This window comes from Ictalurus furcatus, chromosome 19 (genome assembly GCF_023375685.1).
Source record: "Ictalurus furcatus strain D&B chromosome 19, Billie_1.0, whole genome shotgun sequence".
Classification (NCBI taxonomy): domain Eukaryota; kingdom Metazoa; phylum Chordata; class Actinopteri; order Siluriformes; family Ictaluridae; genus Ictalurus; species Ictalurus furcatus.
The window spans coordinates 13,775,784-13,797,136 of NC_071273.1; the positions used below are offsets into that span (position 1 = coordinate 13,775,784).

Below are 21,353 nucleotides of genomic sequence, written 5' to 3' on the forward strand. Positions count from 1 at the left end.
ACCTGAAGTCATCAGGCAAATCAGGCAACAGTCAATCCAGGAAGCACAAGATTTAGACCTAACAAGAATAAATGCATGTTAAGACTTTGCCAAGTTACAAAGAAAGAGCAGATAAACTAATGAATCTTCTAACCCCAAATAGGTAAATATAATCAGGTAATAAACCAATGACAGGATGTGGGCAGAGACAGGATTAGAATTTAAACAAAAACATAAACCCTTGTGCTTCGAGCTTGCGCTTTGGGTTTCAGAGAATGTGGCGGGCTACAGCGCTAGCACAAGGGGAAATCGTGACATACATAGCATCAGATTGTTTTAAAGTGATGCTGCAGCACTTCAGTTGGAGTGGATTTGGCAGTTCTCTTTTATCACATTGGACAATGTTTTTAAAAAGCCCCTTTTGGGGGAACATTCAGCTTACTTGGTCCTCTCCTTTTAATTGTCTTGCACCATTTGTATGCTTTAGGTCAATTTTTTCAGGGTTATTTTTTAATTTAATCTGTCGAGAATAGAGCACAGGGTGTCTGATGTGCAGACACACACTCATTAATCTAAGTCTGAGTCTTCATTAAAGCAGACAGTAACACAATCCCTTTCTCCTTCATCCCCAATTTAGCCAATTACTCCTATTTTATCTTTCCCCCACATCACTCTTTCTCCTCTGAATAATTCCTCTCTCCATTTATACCCCCACATGACTACCACATCCAAAGCAGGAACTAAGTGTCTGTTGTTTATCTCACTGTAGCATTTTGTTACAAACAGAGTAGCAAAGGTTTTGTCTATTATCCCTGGACACATAAGAAAAAGAAAAGCAACAGTAAGTCCCATTCGGTATCTTGTGTGGAGTAATAGATGGTGAAATTGATTGGATTCTATTACAACTGCTTACTCGTCCTGCTGTGTTTTCTCATCTAAATCAGTGTATATCTACAAAGAGAAATGTAGGACTCTGGCAATGTAGATGTTCTCTGAAATGAATCCCGAGACTGGGTTTTTGTTGTGGCCACAGGAATCTAAGTGTGTAAATGATTGATAATATTACACATTATTACAGTACAATCTTGGAATGATGCCTAAGATATACTGCAGTCACTGCTTGCAACATGGTGTACAGTACAATTAGCCTACATAATTTTAAGTGACCTTTTCACTTCTTCCTGCCAAAAACAATTAACTAAATGTCACATATTAAGATATAGACATAAAGTTGTTGTTTCAACATGCACAGTTCACATGACTGTGGTATATCATGGCCACATAAACTAAATATTTTGTGGCCTCAAAATATATTCAATTGTGGCCTAAATGTCACATCAGTGGCTCTGTTCAGTATGTATTTTGTCTGTTTTTTTAGTATGCAGTGCATCAGTGGAATTTCTGTACTTTGCTGATGGCCATAAGTCAAAGATGGGAATAAAAGATGAGATATGGGATGATTTGCTCTTCTGGAAATTAGGATCCAGAGGTAATAGAAAAGATGGAAAGGCTTTGGTACCTCTAACACAGAGATTTACTGCAGTGGACACTTAGGGACATGGAGGGGACAGTAAAGCAGATGATGCCTATCGGTCAGTGGTGGAGGAAGTAGGCTAAGTAAATCTTTGCATTCTGTAAATCTGAAAGCAATTTGAGGTAATGTTGGTCTTTGTGAGGAGCCAGACTTCAAACATTTTCCAGTACCAGCACTCATAAATCAACAAAGTAGTCAATTATTAAAGTAAATAAAATAATAATCATATCCTTTAGACACAAAGAAGACAATATATTTACTGTCTAGTATACTGACCATTACTTCTTTAATCAGTGGCCGTAATGGAAATAGAAAATAACACAAATAACATTTAAGATAGCAATATCTGAAATGAAAACATATCATTTATGGATCATATTGGTCAATGGTTTTATATATTTCACATGACTTATACTACTAGGCCACCACTGTCAAGACAAGTCCAAATCCAGGACTATCCAAGATCCAATCAAGATTGAGACAGAAAACCATCAAATCCTTTTAGAGGCCAAGCCTTTATTCAAGTAGTTGGATAAACTGCATTGCATTGCACTGCACCAGTGCATTGCACTGCATTGCACCAGTCTTTATTCTTGCATTGCACCAGTGATTATTCTATGTTTTCCAGAAGAAGGAATTACTTCTTGTCAAACTTTGTGCCTGCAAAAACAAAAGACAACATGAATATTATGTTTCCAAACTCCAAGACCAAGACCATATTTAGAGAGACCAATGCCCAAAACCAAGACCAAGTCCAAATCAAAACGGAAAACATCTCAAGACTGAATTCACATCCTATAGTCTAAGGTTTAGAAGTACATTTACTTATTTTACTCCTGAGTTACTGATCTGTTGCTGTGCACAATTTGTCAGCCACAATCCACCATGTCCACTGGTGGAAAGAGACTACCATAAGGTTGCTGCAGCCCAGATCTTATTCAGGTATTGGAATACTTTGTCACCACATGCCCAGTGGTTTGCCACCCAATAATACTACTAAATATGTAGTAGATCTTCTATATCATTAGGTTTATGTATTTGTGCCAAGGAAATATCACTATGTCTCTAAATATATCTAAATATAAACACTACTGATAGTTTCTTTCTTCTTAAATTCTTATTAGAAGTACAAGCACAGAAATTATTTCTCATACTACAGTCTACTAAATTTCTTGGTTGTTCTTTAAAGGTTTGCAGCTTGCAGAGAATCGGAATAGAAAAAATAAAGTAGACGATAAGCTAATATATTCGATACTACAGTAATGCATGCAGCATTACATATATTACAAAATGTTTTAAAACCTTAGTTTAAAATTCATTGTGTATGTACTTATTGACATTTATTGGTAATTATATTGCATAGTATTTTAGTATTTCCCAATATATATTTTTGTTTAAGGGGTTTTTTAATAAATATGGGTGTTTGAGTCTTTTTTTGTTGTCATTTCAAAATATTACACTTAATTACACTTCATTTCTGAGATCCAAGAAATGTGTATAGTATTGTCTTAAAGCATTTACAGACATTCAGTGACGTGAAAAAATTCAGATACAGGATTCCCCTGTTATTATATAAAACTGTTTGAGATCTCATTGTTTCCCATAAAAGCCTTTCAAATCACAACCTATGAATTCAGTGAAATTCGTGGATCAAACAGAGACAGGTCATTAAGAACCAACACACTGCACTCTGCACTGTTGGGTTATATATGCTCTTGGCAAGAACCAAAAAGTACAGTCTCGTGGTTTCTGGAGGACAAAATACTGATGTACAGTAGATCAATAAAGAAGACTGGGGCATTTACACATTTATCCTCTACTTAAAAGGAAAGGACATCCCAGGTCCTCTTATTGAGTCTTTAAATCTCTTTGGCAATGCTAGTGGTAAGTAGGAAAGTTTAAATGTGAGGTCATTGAAGAGCCAAGCAAGCAAAAGTGCAGACAGAGAAAATTGCTCTTTTTCTCCATAGTGCCTCAGAGAAAGTGTTTTTAATCAGAGAAAGCTCACCAAAAGACAGATGAGAAAGGCCGTACTCAGTAACAGTACTTCTTCTAGTAACAGTTCTCCTTCTTTCTATATTGAGTGCTGTAAAATTATGATGGAAAAGGTTTGATCTGGCTGTTTTTCTCATATATCGAATGGAACGCACAGTATTTTCAATATTTTCCACAGAATATGGAACAGAAACATTAAAATGTTTGTGTTGTGGCTAATATTAGACTGATATAATTATTATGAGAAATTCATTTTTCATGTGTTTTTCAGGTATCACGATTTGCAACATTCAGGACCGTATTTTCGTTATCATTATGCAAGTTCAAACAAGATCATAGAGTTGGTGCAGGCGGTATCACACCAGACCCAGGGAAAATCACAGGTGAGCTGTTTATTTAGGATCATGCCTGTGGCACAGTAGTCAGTCAGTAAGGGAAAATATTTCAAAACAAATAATTTAGCAGCCTTCCAGCTCGCTTATCGCTTTGCTCTGCTCACAGCCACCTACACACACTCAACTCACTGCTCAGAGAGAGCACTAAAGAAGAGAGAGATCACAATAATACATGGGGAAAACAGTGCTTGGGTATGCCATACTGTGTGTCTTCCTGCTACTTGAATCCTACTAAATCACAGGCCCACCGACCTGCTACAGTGTGCTGTTGTTATAATCAGTCAAATAAACACTTCTCGTTTGCTTTAAAGGCCAGGTGTACAGTACTGACTCAGTGAGAGATTTATACAGTGAGAGATTTTTAATCATGAATACACTGCTGGATTTCAACATTAGTTTATCAATAATTTTGTGGTAGAAATAACTGGCCTGCTGCAGTTTCTTTGTTCTCGTGTGCTTTTGTCGGTGTTCACTCAATTATGTATGCCTCTAAGACATTGAGTTGATATTGGCTAATTGCAGCAATTTGGTGAGCCTTGTATTAATTGGTTTTATTTCACATTTTTATTTGCCTTATTAGTTTTATGACATACCTTGATTGATTCAGCACCTCACAGTGTGGATTTCCTTCAGGTTCTCCAGTTTCCTCCCGTCTCCAAGAAACATGCCAGCATGTAGATTGGGTATTCTAAAGTTCCCCTAAATGTGAATGTGTGCATGCATGGTGACCTGAGTTAGCTGGCAGCCCATCTAGGGTGTATACAAGGCCCATCCGATCTTGTACCAATTGATCCTGGGATAGGCTCTGCCTCCACCACAACCCTGACCAGGATAAAGTGATTACTGAAGATGAATGAAAGAATGTTAGAGAACTGTCAGAGTCACGTATAGTAGATTTTAGCTCTTATTTCTTACATATAAGCTGATGACAGTAATAATTAGTTTAATAATTAGTTTGAATTAAGTAGTTTGATGAAGTATATTTAGTGGGGTGACATAAATAGTGTACATTCACAGAAGCCTTAAAATAGTATTTTGTCATAAAATACCATAAATTTGCATTCATGCTTTAAAAAAATCTCATGAAAATTGAAAATTATCTTGTGTGCACTCAAAAATGTGTCATGTTTCACAAGATTTTTTTTCTGAAAGAAACAGAGAAAGTAAGTGGTGCACAAGTGATAGTAAGTGATGAGCACCTTCAGAAAAAATATTTGTGAAAAGGACCCATTTTCGCATGTGCACAAGAGAATTTTCTGGTTTTGTCTGTTTAAGTTTTTGCTTTTTTCTGTAAACTTCAGACAAGAAAACTATTATGCTCTTTCCAAATAAGAAAAATATTGTGATTACACACAATTCAATATATATGTAAACAATGTGCTTTAGGAATTAAATGCTACTTATGTATTAGAGACATAAAATCAAAGGTGATACACAGTGTACAGTATATGTACAGTGTAACCAGTGATATACAGTAGATATCCTTCTATGCCAACAGAGGGCACTACTTTTTAGGTTTTATCTTACAGTATGTGAGTTCAGGGCACTTTGGAAACAAATTCACCCACAGAAAGGAAGAAATGGGTTTTCTGATTGAACGAACATAAGATTCAGAACATAAGATAAACTGGCATACAAATGTGTGAATGTGGGAGTTAGATATACAACGTGTGTAAATATTCAAAATGTCTGAATATAGGTGAAAACTCCCAAGTCTAGTTTATTCACAAGTTTGCCAGAGGCAATAAAATAAGGTAGTCAAACGCTTACTCAGCCTTCACAGGGCACAGTATGGCTTCTCTGAGAAAGACCCCCCTTGGCATATTTTATTTAATCTGAATGAGATTTGTTTCTGTGTGTACTTGACTAAAAACATCCATGCAGTGTGACGTTTCAGGAGAAGGCCTGCCTCTTGATACATGTAAGACTGGAGAAACGAGATGGTCTCCTCCCACTGTAGTGCAGGTATCAGTTATCTGCTTATCATATCATCTGTACCCAGACATGAGCAGGCTACATCATAAAGATGTGTCTTATTTTAAGACCACACCCACTGCTACATAGTGTCCAGTCATGTAAAATTCCTGAAGAGAGGAACAACTTGTTGGCTTGAACACTAAGGAGTCTGGAGCTCAAGTATCTATGATTTACATCAACTCCAAGACCAACTGCAAGGATTGGATAGCAGTTTGTTGCAAAGTAAGAGAATCTTTCTTTTGTTGTGATTTCATTTTGTAAAATTTGTGAATTTATTTTCATTTCAGAAGGTATAATATTTCTCTTAGCAGACAAATGGCTGCTGACCATTTGCAAGACTTTGCAGAGCGACGGTCCTATGTGCGGCCTTTAACTTTTGGTCTGTGCATGGAACACCAACACTCACCATTCAGAGATGCACTAAGCCTCCACTTTCAGCAGACTTACTTAGAGCCGGTCTACAGCCACAGATACACTGGGCGCTTCTCCTACTTGCACTTCCCCACACCCCTGAGCATGTACGACTGCTCCTTTGAACCAGCGTTCATCCGTAAACGCAATGAGCGTGAAAGGCAGAGGGTCCGTTGTGTGAACGAGGGCTATGCACGGCTCAGAGAGCACCTGCCTCAAGAGTTTGAGGATAAAAGACTGAGTAAGGTGGAGACATTACGAGCGGCCATCAGCTACATCAAACATCTGCAGAATCTCCTGGAGCTGCGGCTGCCAGATGCCATGATGGAGCTGTCACCCGGGAGCGAGAGAGGGACTGAAGCTATGATGCAGCTCACAGAGTGTAACAGTGATGGAGAGTCTAAACACAGCCTGAGTGACAATGGGGAACCATGCTACTGAGCAGACTCCATCACACAGACAACACAAATAGCAGCATGGTCCATATGAAGTCCGTAATGATGGACTATTCTTTTGTTACCACACACAAATAAAATCTGTGGAGAAGGATGGCTTTTATAATATACTTTCCTGATGATGTTAAATATGGTTTGCTTCCTAATGTTAGACTTTTTAGATCTTGCTATCTAGTTACAGTGGATTTCATCAAAACCAGAATAACATGAAAATCCAATTTTAACATGCACCTTGTTGTTGCATTACTGCCATTTGAGTAAATCTGGAGAAGAAATTGGGAAAATAAATCAATAAACAGGACTGATATGCATTTTGTGGGTTGCTATGATAAAAAAAAAAGTCATGCAAAATTTTAACATCGAAATGAAACTATGTGCAATATGCTTCAAACCAGAGTTGCAATTATTTACAGTCAATTTTCATGAGTTTTCATTTCATTTTCATGTTCCTTTCTTTGCATATTAATGTATGTATGCACACAATATCCACAATCAAGAACCCATACCAACTTTTGAGTATCAACTTTTCATGAAAAGCAAAATGCTGAAATAGTTATTATTACATTTTTGTTTTTTGTTGTTTTTGTTGTTTGCTGCTATTCTCAACATTAATGAGATTGTTTATAATTTGCTAAATTAGTTGGACAAAATCAATAAATATCATAAAGCATACTGTGCTGTTATATTTTGTGACAAGGTCTTCTTCATTAAACTGAAAGGCACACAGTGTGAATTTCTCAGTTAGGTCAGCTTATGGGATAGATAACTGAGAGGAAGTTTTTTATTCATCATTTCCATGTAATTTTCCAGCTAATAATTTTAGAATGTTTTCTAAATGTTATGGTTCTAGGAATGTTGTGAATCCAACCATTGTTATACAGTACAGATGTTTTCAGAATATTGCAAGATTAACGTTTAAAAAACACACACATACATACACACACTCTGCACAGTTTTGTGGGTAACTGCAGAACTTAACTAGCCAGGGAAACCAACGCGGGATAACAAAACGGATTGTTGCAGGATGGTAAACCCTATGAATATAAATGTAAAAAATTAACACTTAATCTAACAAAACAAAGACCCTAAACATCAAAATAATGGGACTCATATGATAGCAAAATAGCACCAGCTTTACAGGTGCTATTTTACTGATATTTCCGAGAAGCAATAATAATAATAATAATAATAATAATAATAATAATAATAAACAAAAGTCCACTGTTAAAAAATTAGATTTTTGAAATTGAATTATGTTAGCCGTGTCAGGTTATCAAATGTATCTAATTCCAGTTATGCTCCTCTGGTGTGATGAACACCATGTTCATTTTACTTCAAAGTGAGAAACAGCCATGACAGCATTAATGTATTAATGATAGGAGTGTATCAGAGGGAGAAGTGTTTCATCTCATATTTCTATTAACTTAGGGCTATGATTTTTGCATTTTCATATTCCTACCGTGCAACTGTCCATTCCATTTTTATTCAACACCACATGAGGTTCTTTTGGGGATATGATTTAACACCAGAGGAAGACAAATTTTCTCACAATATTACATTCTTATAAGCTACAACACAATGGCAGCTCTGCATCATTAGATGTTATTAATTTGAACTCCTGTACATAGCTACATATTCATTTCAATGTAATTCCCAAATAATTTATAGTAGTTAAGCCTGTAGTTCAAGAGGTTATCTGTGGTGCAGGACAAAAAGAAAAAGAAAAATCAATACAAATATAATTTAGTAAAGGATTGCAGAGCATGTTCTTCTTACATGTGTACTTTAATAATTATAGGCATCAGTGATTTTTCCACTGAATTGTGATGCACTGAATTGTTATTTTGTATCAAGTAGCAGACAGTGCTCCCAATGAGATTAGATCATTACAGTTAGTGTTAAATTAAATTTCAGTAATGGATTACAATAAGGTTACTGTTCATAATTAAGTCGTAAACATCTTGTTGACTACGTGATTAATATCAAGTCCAATTATTCGAATTTAAAATGTCAGTGTTGTTTGTATAATACTGTATATCTTAATTTTAAACGTTATGTGTAAATCTAGTTTGTATTTTAATAGACACGCATTGAAGATTCAAGAATTTCATCAACCAAAAAAGCAACATAGTTAATCATTCCTGTAGACACAAGATATCATCAAAGATCTCCCAACACTGGGATAAAATCTTTAATATCAGTATAATGTGGAACAGAATTCATCACTATTTGATTAAAAGAAAGATTTGACTTTTTGTGTTTTTGCAACATTTTGATAGGGCTATGTCACATTCACCTTCTCATTTCCACGTCCCTCTAAATGCATCTACAGGAAGCTGAATAATAGCTATTGGTATACTTATTATTAAGGAAGCATCTCTTTTGTGCAGAGGACGTGGAGGAATAAAATAATGCAAGCCACAAAAATGCACCCCCACCCTCCTGATATCCACTACCTGTTTATCCTTCATGCTTAAGCAGACCTGCATGGATGTGGTTTGCATTTCCTATTGCAAATCTATCGCCCAAGCCACTAAACCCCCAAGTTGACTGGCAATTATGGGAGGGAGGGCAATTGCACCAGCAGAGTTCAGTGTCAGCGAACCATTGCGGGACGGAAGAATGATCTTAACTCTCACAGAAGTGTGACTGATCCAACAAAAGCTGTTTACAGCATCCTTGTGAATAAGAGGCAGTAATTAATGGTGTTGCTGGTACTCTGGCCTTGACGGTTCAGCGGCAGGCCTGCTGGGACTTTCGCACATTAAAGTATGCATTAAGGTGGCAATATGCCTCAGAAAAAGATCTTTATCGGCCAGAAAAGCCTTCTGAATTCCTTGGTAGGAGACCTGTGGTTACTTTTTGCTGCGTGAGGTAGTCAAGCCACATGGTAAAACAAGTTTCAACTGCAAATACAACAAGCATTAATCAGCATGTGTTGTCTGACTTTTACTTTGGAAAGTTTAGTCAGGCTGAAAATGGCAATGTAAGTACATTCATAAAAAAGAACATTTCTAATGTTAAACAGTTCAGGAGCCAGCAGTGATTATCCCTGGAATCAATCACAAAGGCTGGGAAAAAAGAATGGATGAAAAATTAATAATACTAGATGTCATTAAATTAAATCATGCAATTGACATCTTCCATATAAGATTACAAGAAATAATTATGTATCTCATTTGCAAACACAGTGTCATAATCAACTATGCAAATGTCCGTAGGCTATCAATAAATGATAAGCTCACACCAAAGCAGAGCAATGAAAAAAATCTGCAGTGGGTTATAGTTAGGTACTTTAGAGCTTTGTGTAAAACACCTTATAGAACAGTCACACAAACTTCCCATATGAATAATCACAATTCACATGTCAAATTTAAACATTTGGTTTTTAGACACTTCATATATTAGGTTTCACACATCTCATTTTCACATGTGGAGTTTTCACATGTGGAGTATTACATGTGTGATTTGGGTATTTTCACTTGAGATTTTATTTATACACGATTCATTACGTTATAATGTAGGACATGTGATTTTATTTATCACATGTTATTAACATTACAGTTATTGGAGTTCACATGGGCAATTTCAGGGCATAACATGTTGAAATGCACTTTCACATGTTTTTCACATGTAATCACATATTACTCACACAATCACATGGGAAATGTATGACAAAAGACCATGTATGACAAAAGACATGAAGAAAATGTTAGTTCTCAAACCAGTCTCTTTTGTCTTATCATGGATTGAATAAAGTGTCTGTTTATTCTGATGGTTTGTACATTATTAAAGTACATTGTTTAGAAACTACTATGAATTATTCAGTAACTGTAGTGCAACTAATAGGAAATATGTTTAGTAATGAGAGTTAAGAATTTAAGTCTAGACCCATAGCTCCTGGGATATTAAGATGTTAACAAGTGTGATTTTGGTCATACAACTGAAAAGCTCATACAAAATTCCATACTTGGGAGAAGAGTTCCATACCAACAGAGAACGGCAAATCAGGCCTTCAATTGTAATTCCCATTTTACCAACATTACTTTCAGATGTTGGTGTTTTGTACTGAAAGAGAAAAGTTAATCCCACCCCTTTGTAAAGGCTATAATATATATATATATATATATATATATATATATATATATATATATATATATATATATATATATATATATATATATACATCCCATAACTGTCAGATCAGTGTCCACAGTCTTCATCTTATGTGTTTTCACTGCAGAAATGTTGCATGGTATGATGAATCTGTTTCTGCAACTTGTAGCCACATGCTCTGCTCAAAGCGCAGTTGTGTTTAGTCTCAGCACACCTTTGCAAGTGTGTTTATGCTTTTGATGAAGAGAAGACTGTGTGTGTGTGTGTGTGTAAGATGTGAAGATAGTTCTTATCAGCTGCACTGAGATCAATGGGGGACCACCAGGGTAGGAACCATAACATGTGGTGACAGGATTTTCTTCGTCAGCAAACACAAATAAGACATAAGCGGCACAGAGGAAACCCAAGCACTGCTGCCAGTAATACAAGAGATTAAAATCTTAGCATGAGCAGCACACATTAGATGAACTTTCATCTTTCTCTGTTTAAAAAGTAATTGAAGGCTAACTGACAGGGCTAAACAAAAAGTACATAATGTATGTATGGTGGACAGCGAAAAAGTTGTCTGATAGAATATAAGTTGGAAAAAATCCCGTTTTCTTGTTGGTTTGAACTAGTCTGGCCATTCTTCTCTGATCTGCACCCACAGAACTGCTGCTCACTGGATTTTTTGGTTTTTCGCACCATTCTGAGTAAACTCTAGAGATTCTTGTGCAAAGACATCAGCAGTTTCTAAAATACTCAAACCAGCCCTTCTGGCACCAACAACCATGCCATGGTCACTGGGCTCAATTGTTCAAAGGCTGGGAAATTGTTTTGAGCTTGAACTGTATCTGCATGATTTTATGCATTGCACTGCTGGCACATGACTGGCTGATCATTGGCATGATTGGAGGTGTTCCTAATAAATTGGATGGTGAGTGTATGTAAGCTTTTTTTCTCTAAATCATCAATATAAATAATATTTTTCCTTCTCATATGCTCTGAGATCTTTCCAGATGCGTGCTGAGGTGGGAGTGTTAATGAGATGAGAAAATGAGACAGACACTAAAATCATGCTTCTGTTCAGTAATAACAAGAGATAAACAAATACATGCAAACAAATGCACCTTCTCCCCGTGCTTCAGGGTTTCCTCTGAGTACTCCGGTTTCCTCCCCTAGTCCAAAGACATGCGTTGTCGGCTGACTGGCATTTCCAAATTATCTATAGTGTGTGAGTGTGTGTGTGATTGTGCCCTGCGATGGGTTGGCACCCTGTCCAGGGTGTCCCCCACCTTGTGGAGAGTGTGACCCAGTTTAGGATAAGCTGTATGGAAAATAGATGGATGGATAGTATATAATTACATACCCTTGTATGAATGTGTTGACAATGCTGTGTTACTGCTTTTTCTTTATGTACTCTGCTGCACTCTAGTGTGAAGCTGAAGAGTTGCAGTCCAGAAGCTTTGGCATTTTAAATAACCCCTTTGTTCTGTTTACTACTTAGAAATGGATGTACTGTTCAAGGATTATATTGACTTTGGGCAGCTGAGACAGAAAATAATATTTGAAGTGACTAACCTTTAATATATCTATGCTTTTAGGGAACAGTGAAAAAACAAAACCAATTCTCAAGCCTGAGTATGCTCCTACCAGCAAGGTTTTTTGTGCGTGTGATTTTTATTTATTTTTTAAAGCAGTTGGCCTCACCATTTTTCACCACTACTTTTAATCCATTTTAATCTGAGGTCACAATGACCCAGTCTGTGTAATATAATATGAAGTGGGGTTTGTCATTTTTCATGTTCAAATATACCAATCAAATAAAGTTTCATTTTGAAAACATGTTCTTAAGGTTCCTTAAGGATACAAATTAGAAAGAGACGCATTGCCACTGGCCACAGCAAAACAAATATTTGATTTAAGAAGGTATGAACAACTATAAATTCACAATTCACATTTGTATTCAAGGAACACCATCTAACTTTATTAAGTAAGAAATAGTAAACAGGAATATATTAAATGACAAATGTACTTTTTTCCAAAAATATTTACAACTGATACAGTAAGTACAGTAAGATCACAGATTTAGGCTGTGTGTTTAAAAGTACATTCAAAAGCACATTCAGTATCACTTACAAAGATGGAAATTGAGTATCGTATATCTGTGTGTGTGTGTGTGTGTGTGTGTGTGTGTGTGTGTGTGTGTGTGGCCTCAGAAGTAGTGTATTCTATCCTGTTGTTGAATGAGTATCTCTTTCTCTAACTCCAGCATAGAAATCCTGCTATTCTTCTGACTCACCTCCTGTATTTAAAAGAACAGAAGAAAATATTAAGACCTTCTTAACAGAGTCAACTCAGTGTTGTCGTTTCAATTTGTCACAGTTTTGTTTTTGTTTTTTTTTATAATTGCTAACAAGCATTATTCCTTACTAAGCTCATATTTTAAAAACTCTTCCTGTACAAACAAGCATGCTGGCACATCAGTTCATTTAACTGTGGATGAAACTGAATTGCTAGCTAAAAGGTGACCTAAAAGATATTACTATCATATGACGTAGCTAATATATATATATATATATATATATATATATATATATATATATATATATATATATATATATATATATATATATACATATATATATATATAATCAGGTAACGTGTGGTCCATGAAACTGAATAAGCATGATTCCCTAGATACATGGTGAATTCAACTGAACTGAACTGAAGTGAATCAATGTTTTCCAGTGCTCTGGGCATTTTTCAATCTTTCACAGGTATGCAGTGCCCATGATTGATTGGCTCAGGTGTGTTGGCAGCAAAAACATGCAGTGTCCAGATTCCCTGATGATCTGCATTGAAAAACATTGATCTAAAATTACTATAATTACATAAAGAATTAGAGGACAAGACTGGAACAGAAATGATCATATACATATACAATATATTTTAACAAATGCTTTAATTGTATATTTTACTATCTTAAAACTTAATGCTTTGCTTTTTGTTTACATTACAACCACATCTAATCAAATGGCACCACAAAATATAGAGAGAAAATGTTCTATATGCTGCATTGTAATATTGTTATGGATTTTTTTGTATGAAGCAAATTAGGGTCAACTCTGCATCGTGAGTTGACATAGGACAGACATAGGACAGAACAGGCTGTCTAATTCTCTAATTCTAACTAGCAGTGAACTCTGTCCACCCCACTACTCAAGTGCAATACATTTTTGTCCCAGATCTGAGCCCAGGGTTCTGCAGTGCCTTCTCTCACCTGGGTGAGTGTGGCATTGTTCCAGCGCAAATACCAGTCCGAACCGTCCTTCTCATCAGGGGCCACACTACATACATATGCATTGTTCAGCAAACTGCCCAGACTTCCGTTCACACGCTGCATAGAGGAGCGTAACGCACACGACCGGCCCTCCTACACATACAACCACAGCGTATCACTCTAACTTGGTACAGACACTGAAAGAACATTATTACATGTGATGATTCTGTTAACAGGTCAAACTCCCTTGCACACAATTAGCCTTTCAAGGGAAAAGGAATTAACCATCACTACAAGATAAATACTTTTTGATCACTGTATTATCTCAAATGGTCCACAGCATAAACACACACAATCAGCAGGGATTATCAAACATTTTACTGCTAGGTATTGCAGGTTTGTCTTATGAATATGATCTAGTTGTTGAAATATTAAGCATGTTACACAAAAAGAGTATTATAATTTTGTATATTGGAGCCAAGGCTTTTAATGGAGAATAAAAACATTTGATTATTGAGTCAGAGGACAAGAAATACTTTATTATGTGTGAAATACTTTATGCCATGAAAGTCCTGCAATAATAATTCACAATCAGCACTGTGTCAAAGGTGTTGGATCAGAATTGCATGAAATTTGTACCTATATGTCACAGGCAAGCTCAGATACAACGAATATCATCACACCCCAACTTTAAGCATTACAGAAGAATGTCTGACTCCATGGTGACCAATCAGGAGAGAGAGAGCAAACAGTTTAACACTTTGCTAATTCTAGATCCAACCTCACCCCGATGCCCAGTAATACGTTTCTGCATCTTGGAAAAGCACTACCAGTGTTTATTCTATTTTCACTATGGATCTTGTTATTAAGTCTTTTGGACGCACTGTGTATTCTTGATCACATCTGCTATGTTAGGTTCTTACAGGATTCCACCATATTTCCCTTTCTGAACAAACTGAGATGGGGCGGAGGGAATGGGTAATGGGTGTAGTGTCTATATAAAGACTGCCAGGATACCCACTTACTGTAAACAAAGACAAGTAGTCTGACCTGAACTGCAGTTTTCCAAATGGTTTTTTCTCAGCCACATAATATACTTGTGCTGATGCCATTGCTTAGACCAATGCTTGTTATGATGCTTTACATATTCTCCATAAACAAATTAACTATTGCCACTTCAATCCAATTTAATTCAAGTAACCAGTCACTAGGTTTGTACAAATATCAATTCTAATCATGTCGAAAAAACAACAGTTGTGGACCTCACTTTGGTCAGTGTTTTCTTGGAATAATCACAACTGCAGATGTGTTGCAAGAGCTGTGATCTCTAATGAGTGCTGCAATACAGGTGCAACCAACAGTACCTCATTAAAACACACTATAGCACTAATTGAGGTATTCATCTCAAGATATCCTTAATTCCTGTAGTTATTATAAGTTTAATACTTATAATCACACATTGATGGATGACAAAGATTTGTTTACATCTTCCTCATCATGTTCTCTTGTGTCCATCCTTGCATGCCTCTGGGAGACGTGATCAAGCTGGTGTTGATACCAGAACCGAGCCTGTTCCAGGACCTGCAGCCCAATCCATAGACTGTCTTTCTCTCTCTCCAGAGCACGCAGTTTCTTCAGCTATTAGAGACACACTGTTAACTGACATCCATGACAACAACATTCAAGACATATGGGCTGAGAAGAATGGTTATAGAATATGGTGTAAAGAGCTGCATGGTAAAAAAAAAAAAGTCAGTTTCTGTGCTAGAAGTTAGAGTTAGAAGACAAATAGTTTTTTTTTCCAGCAGGCACTTGAAGAATGAGCTGGTGTTCTGATGCTAGTGTGTGTAAATAAGACGAGCACACTTTACTTTTTGTATAAGAGAGCTTCACACACAAGCAATACATAGTTACATCTTTACCTTTATATCTTATTAGGTATCATACCCTCTGACTAAAATAAACACACACACAGACCCACACAGAAAGCCTCACCCAGTGGAAGTATCGCAGCGCATCTGAGCTGTACAGGCTGTTCTGCAGAGGGACGATAAACACTGTGTAGGAGCCATCACATGCCATATGCACATACACACTGGGACGCCACGTCCACACTCCACTCACATTACACAGAAGAGACAGCACAGTGACAAGCAGAAAAGACCAGAGAGAGCAAAAGAAATCCTGTGACAGGACAATCGACTCAGTAGGCAATGTTTCGCTGGGAGCGAAGGGGAGGGACAGAGATTGGGAGTGGATGGGACAGGAGCCATAGCCGCTTGGAGCAAAGCCAGTGAAGAATTCCACACTCCAGTGTGACAGCTGCTTTAATAACCCTGAGACAGCAGACTAAACTATAATGAGGACAAATGCAGGAGTGAGTGAGCAGGAAGTTAGACTTGGAGCAGTTTATGTAGGGACAGGAGAGAGAAGTGATGGGAAAGATAGTGTCCCAAATATAATAGCTGTTTCCAAGTGACCATGGTACAGTGTAGGCAAATGTAACTCTCTCTCTCTCTCTCTCTCTCTCTCTCTCTCTCTCTCTCTCTCACTCACTCACTCTCCCGCACATGCTCGCACTTTCTTACTCTCTGTCCCAACATGTTATGGAATGTGCCTGAACCGGGACTGGAATAATAATACTCAAACTGACGGAAGAGGTGTGTGTTTTATTCTAGGTTTAGTCAGAAACAGCTACAAATACAGGATGTACAATGCCATGGAAAAAGTGCTTCCCCCCCCCCCCCCCCTCCTGATTTTTTTGCTTGTTTGTTTGCATATTTGTCACACTGAATGGTTTCAGTTCATCAAGCAAAATGTAATATAAGACAAGCAGAACACAAGGAAACACAAGACACCATTTTCAAATGATCATTTTATTTATTAAAGGAAAAAGGTTATGCAAAATGTATATCACCATGCAAAAACGTAATTAACCCTCTAAACATTATAACCCCCTTTTTTTTTTTTTTTGAATTGCTTCAATTCAACCACAGTGGAGGGCTTTCAATCATGAATTGCCTATTTAAGGTTCTGTCATGGCATCTAAATGGGGTTCCAGTGAGGACAGTGATTAGGCTGCTCTGAAACCTTTTTTTTTTTTTTTTTTTTTCTGAGCCATTCAAAGATGGACTTGCTTCAGATCATTGTCTTTCTGTGTAACCTAATTGCACTTGAGCTTCAGATCACTGGCTGCTGACCAGATATTCTCCTTCAGGATTTTCAAGTAGTGAACAGAATCCATGGTTCCTTAAGTTATGGCAAGTCCTCCAGGCCGTGAAGGAGCAAAACATCCCCACACCATCACACTACCACCACCATGTTTGACTGTTAGTATGATGATTTTATTGTGGAATACTGTGTTAGCTTTACACCAGATGTATAGGGACTTTTGACTCATTGGTCCTCAGAACATTATCCCAAAAGGCTTGTGGGTTATCAAGGTGTTTTCTGGTAAATGTAGATGGTTAACACTATTTCTTGGTTAGAAATATTTATTAATTGCAACTCTCCCACGGATATAAGTTTTGTCCAGTCTATTTATAATGGTAGAATTATGAATGATGACATTATCTAAGGTGAGCATGGCCTGCAGTTCCTTAGATATTTGTCTGGGTTCTTTAGTGACTTCATAGATGAATTGTCTATGCAAGTCTTATTGTCCTCTTTTAGTAGTTATTGTACTGTCTTATGCTGTTTGCACATGTTTGCATGTGCAATTTATGTAGAAATGTGTAGGTCTAATTTAGTTCTGTATTGTCTCATGTAGTTCTGTGTTGTTGTTTTTTAAGTAGCACCATGGTCCTGAAGGAACATTGTCTCATTTCACTGTGTACTGTACTAGATATATGGTTGAAGTGACAATAAAGCCACTTGACTTGACTTGACATGGCATTCTTGGAGGAATTTTTGTAGGCTGGCCACTTCTGGTAAGATACACACAGTGGAAGTAACACTGGTAAGATACCGCACAGTGGAAGTTAGATAACTTTCTTTCCTTCAATAAAGGAAACAACCATTTAAAAACTGTTTTTGTGTTTACACAGGTATATCTGCACTATATAAAATTTTGTATAAACATCTAAAGAATCAGGTGTGTCCATCCATCCATTTTCCATACCGCTTATCCTACATAGGGTCATGGGGAGTCTGGAGCCTATCCCAGGAAACTCGGGTCACTAATCAGGTGTCACCACCAGGTGGCAGTAAAAAAACCCTCAAATGCCTTAAAGTAGAGCTATAGGACTCCTTATGTTTTGTGTAATGTCTTAAATTATGAGACAGTTAAATATTTAACTGTGGTTTTTTGAACCCAGGATAACTGCCAGCTAAATTATTAACAATAGAATAAGGCAAATTTAAACTTGAAATTAGTAATAACACATTTAGTAATTAAATAAGTTTAACTCTTATAATGCTTGCCTTTTTTTCACTTTCTTTATTACTACTACTAGAATTCATAAATTACTTTTTTCCAGGACTATCTAGGCGTCACATATAGGCCTATATCATTATTTCATATGCACGTAAATACTAACTGATTATTGATATTACCATTTTTATCAGTAAAAATGTACTTCTTGGATTTATGCATCTCTTGAAAGTGTAGATTCTCTGTGATCTGGGAATGGATTAGCTTTAATGATGGGACAATCTATAATAAGTATATAAGAAATAAAATCAAAGAAATATCTGTTTTATCTACTTCTGTCTTCTAGAGTTGTACGCCTCTCAGTAGTAGAATAGCATCATATGCTGGGGGGATGCTAGCAATGCTAACTAGGGAAGGTGGTAGCTCAGTGGTTAGGACGAAGCTTGTGAGTTCAAATACCAGCACTGCCAAGCTACTGAGCCCTTGAGTCTTTAACCCTCAACTGCTCAGTTGTTTAAAAAATGAGATAATTGTAAGTCGTTCTGCATAAGGTTGTCTGCCAAATGCTGTAAATGTAAATGAGGGAAAGCCAACATGAAGCTAGCAGGCATTAGGTTTGTAGTATGTCACTAGAAAAACTCTTGCAACGTATAAAAATACATTCACTGCAAGCTTTGGAAGACAGGTTATCTACAGCTCTGAATGCAGTCCCAAGCTTCTAAGCGGATATCTTCATTTGGTGTATATGAGTTCTGACATGTATGAGGTGAGAAAGAAAGAAAGACAGAAAGAAAGAAAGAAAGAAAGAAAGAAAAAAATAAAATATAATGGGTGAGAAGAAAGAAAAGGTGAGGAAAAAAAAGAAAGATGGCTGTATGACAGCAGCATTTATTGCAAATACTGTGTTACACCTTACTTCCTGACTCTATTGAGTGTTACAAGCATGCATGCACTCAGTGTTGTAAGAATGCATGCAACTTAAATCACAATCACCCCTGGCTACATGCAGGCAGAGAGGATTCTTTGTATCTTGACATGTAGAACCCTCTTAGAATAATACGAACACTTATCTAGCCCAATAATTTTGAATTGTAGACTATTTCTAAGTTTGTTTATTTGTCATATATAAGCAATACATAGAATGATGTAGTGTGGTGATTATTCATGGTTAAATATGATTTATGTGATGCTTAATCATTGTTTGTAAATATGAAATGGTTAGTCATGTAAAATAAAACTCCACAGCAATAGCTATAACAGCAATAACAAACAATTTACATACACACCACTACATATGGTACATTCACACACAATTCTCACATAAATTCAAAGTTTTAAAAAAAATTGTGAACAAAATATAAAATTTGTGGGAGGAATCTCATTTAGTCTTTTAGTGCGTGTTGAGAAGCTGTGGTATCTGTTGTCGGGTGGTAGAAGAGTGAAGAGAAAGTAGGCAGGATGACTGGCATCACTAATAATTCTGTCAGTGCAGCTCTTTTTAAAACCATCTTTGGAACAGAATTGTCCTTGCATTACTGCCTATTAAGACCACATCTTTGTGGAAACACAATGACTGAACTGTATTTTCCTGACTGCAAGTGAAGACTTAAATGCGAGACTCAAACTAAATGTACTGTCATCATAGAAATGAGGAATTAGACTAAAAGCAGTTTTTGTAATAGAGTGCTTAGGCAAGTGAGTGAACACCCATAGAAGCACACTAGAAGAAAAAATATATTTGTTATAAGTTATGTGCTCTGGCCACCTTTTCCTACCTGTCATGACCTCACCCTCTACATCTACCATCTTCCCATGCTGATAGGCCCAACATATGTGTGATGGCAAATCGGGACAGGTGTAATTACAGCACACCTCACTTCAAGCGTACCTTTACATTCAAGAGCTTCAGGTAATGTTCACCTCAAATGGGGAAAATGTTATCTCAAACACTGTCATTATTTTATTTTTTATAATTTGTCCTTTACTTTCTACTGCAGCATCCATGAGAATGTGCAAACTGAGAATTTCATTGTACAAGCAAAGCTTGGGTATATGACAATAAAATTCTTGAATCTTAAAAACAATAACATGAAACAATTGGATAGTGAATAAAAAGTACATTTGTGCTTATTCCTGTGCTACAGGTTGATGAGTAAAACAAATAGTGGATTTTGGCCTGTTGGCTTTCAAAGAAATATGTGCTCTATAGTGCATTTAGAACATATAGTATATAGACCACTTCACTATTTTCCTTATCTTGGTACTGTATTGCATCCTTTTTTCCATCCACAATACAGCTTCCACCCTATCCAGTGTGTCCCCCACCTTATGCCCCGAGTTCCTTGGGATAGGCACCAGGCTCCCCCACAACCCTGTGTAGGATAAGCAGTACGGAAAATGTATGGCTGGATGTCTGGATGGCTGGCTGGATGGATGGCTAGATGGATGAATTGATGGATGGATGGATGGATGGATATATACAGCTTCCAAGCAGCTGAACCAGTTGCATTCCTGTTTCTCTGGTCTTGACTCTATCTTTGATCCATTCTTTTTCTGGATTGTCAGCCTAGTTTGTTCCTGTTAGCTACTCGTTCAACAATTTTGCAGGTTTACTGGTTTATGAGTATTGTCTGGTCCTCCTATCTTGCTCCCCTATATGTTTTCTAATAAAGATGGCATGCATTTGTGGTCTCCTGTCAGCATTATAGCATCAACCTCAGTAGAGAGCACCCTGTGTTAGACCAGTCCCAACTGCTACACTGAATATTGGAAGATCATATTGGAACTCAAACTTCTCTGTATTTTCAAGTAAAGATTAAAGTATTGGCACACCAAAGGGTTAGGGTTAGTCTTGAGA

General features: G+C 36.8%; 2 protein-coding genes across 5 annotated transcripts; one reads left to right on the plus strand and one right to left on the minus strand.

Annotated features, from left to right (window-relative positions):
* Nucleotides 1–5,275: 5,275 nt before the first annotated feature.
* On the plus strand, nucleotides 5,276–7,778 carry LOC128623510 (achaete-scute homolog 4). 3 transcript variants are annotated; one of them, XM_053650608.1, is made up of 3 exons: nucleotides 5,276–5,868; nucleotides 5,947–6,102; nucleotides 6,189–7,778. In XM_053650608.1, exon 3 carries the CDS (start codon nucleotides 6,196–6,198, stop codon nucleotides 6,730–6,732), a length of 537 nt encoding a protein of 178 aa, XP_053506583.1. In that variant the 5' UTR covers nucleotides 5,276–5,868; nucleotides 5,947–6,102; nucleotides 6,189–6,195; the 3' UTR covers nucleotides 6,733–7,778. The 3 variants fall into 3 exon arrangements, with proteins under 3 accessions (XP_053506583.1, XP_053506582.1, XP_053506584.1); XM_053650607.1 differs by having other exon boundaries at nucleotides 5,276–6,102; XM_053650609.1 differs by having other exon boundaries at nucleotides 5,276–6,102; nucleotides 6,192–7,778.
* Nucleotides 7,779–12,781: 5,003 nt separating this feature from the next.
* On the minus strand, nucleotides 12,782–16,347 carry sapcd1 (suppressor APC domain containing 1). 2 transcript variants are annotated; one of them, XM_053650833.1, is made up of 4 exons: nucleotides 16,120–16,345; nucleotides 15,610–15,762; nucleotides 14,125–14,277; nucleotides 12,782–13,146 (listed from the first exon to the last, which is right to left on the minus strand). In XM_053650833.1, exons 1-4 carry the CDS (start codon nucleotides 16,204–16,206, stop codon nucleotides 13,057–13,059), a joined length of 483 nt encoding a protein of 160 aa, XP_053506808.1. In that variant the 5' UTR covers nucleotides 16,207–16,345; the 3' UTR covers nucleotides 12,782–13,056. The 2 variants fall into 2 exon arrangements, with proteins under 2 accessions (XP_053506808.1, XP_053506809.1); XM_053650834.1 differs by lacking the exon at nucleotides 12,782–13,146 and adding an exon at nucleotides 13,484–13,696 and having other exon boundaries at nucleotides 16,120–16,347.
* Between the last annotated feature and the right edge of the window lie 5,006 nt (nucleotides 16,348–21,353).

Excerpts from the sequence above, each read along its gene's own strand:
- LOC128623510 (XM_053650607.1), top strand. The coding sequence starts at position 6,196 with ATGGCTGCTGACCATTTGCAAGACTTTGCAGAGCGACGGTCCTATGTG.
- sapcd1 (XM_053650833.1), bottom strand. The coding sequence starts at position 16,206 with ATGGCATGTGATGGCTCCTACACAGTGTTTATCGTCCCTCTGCAGAAC. Across the intron at positions 14,278-15,609 it reads GAGAACATGATGAGGAAGAT|GAGGGCCGGTCGTGTGCGTT; the intron begins GTAAACAAATCT and ends TTGTATGTGTAG. Across the intron at positions 13,147-14,124 it reads ACAATGCCACACTCACCCAG|GAGGTGAGTCAGAAGAATAG; the intron begins GTGAGAGAAGGC and ends TTTTAAATACAG.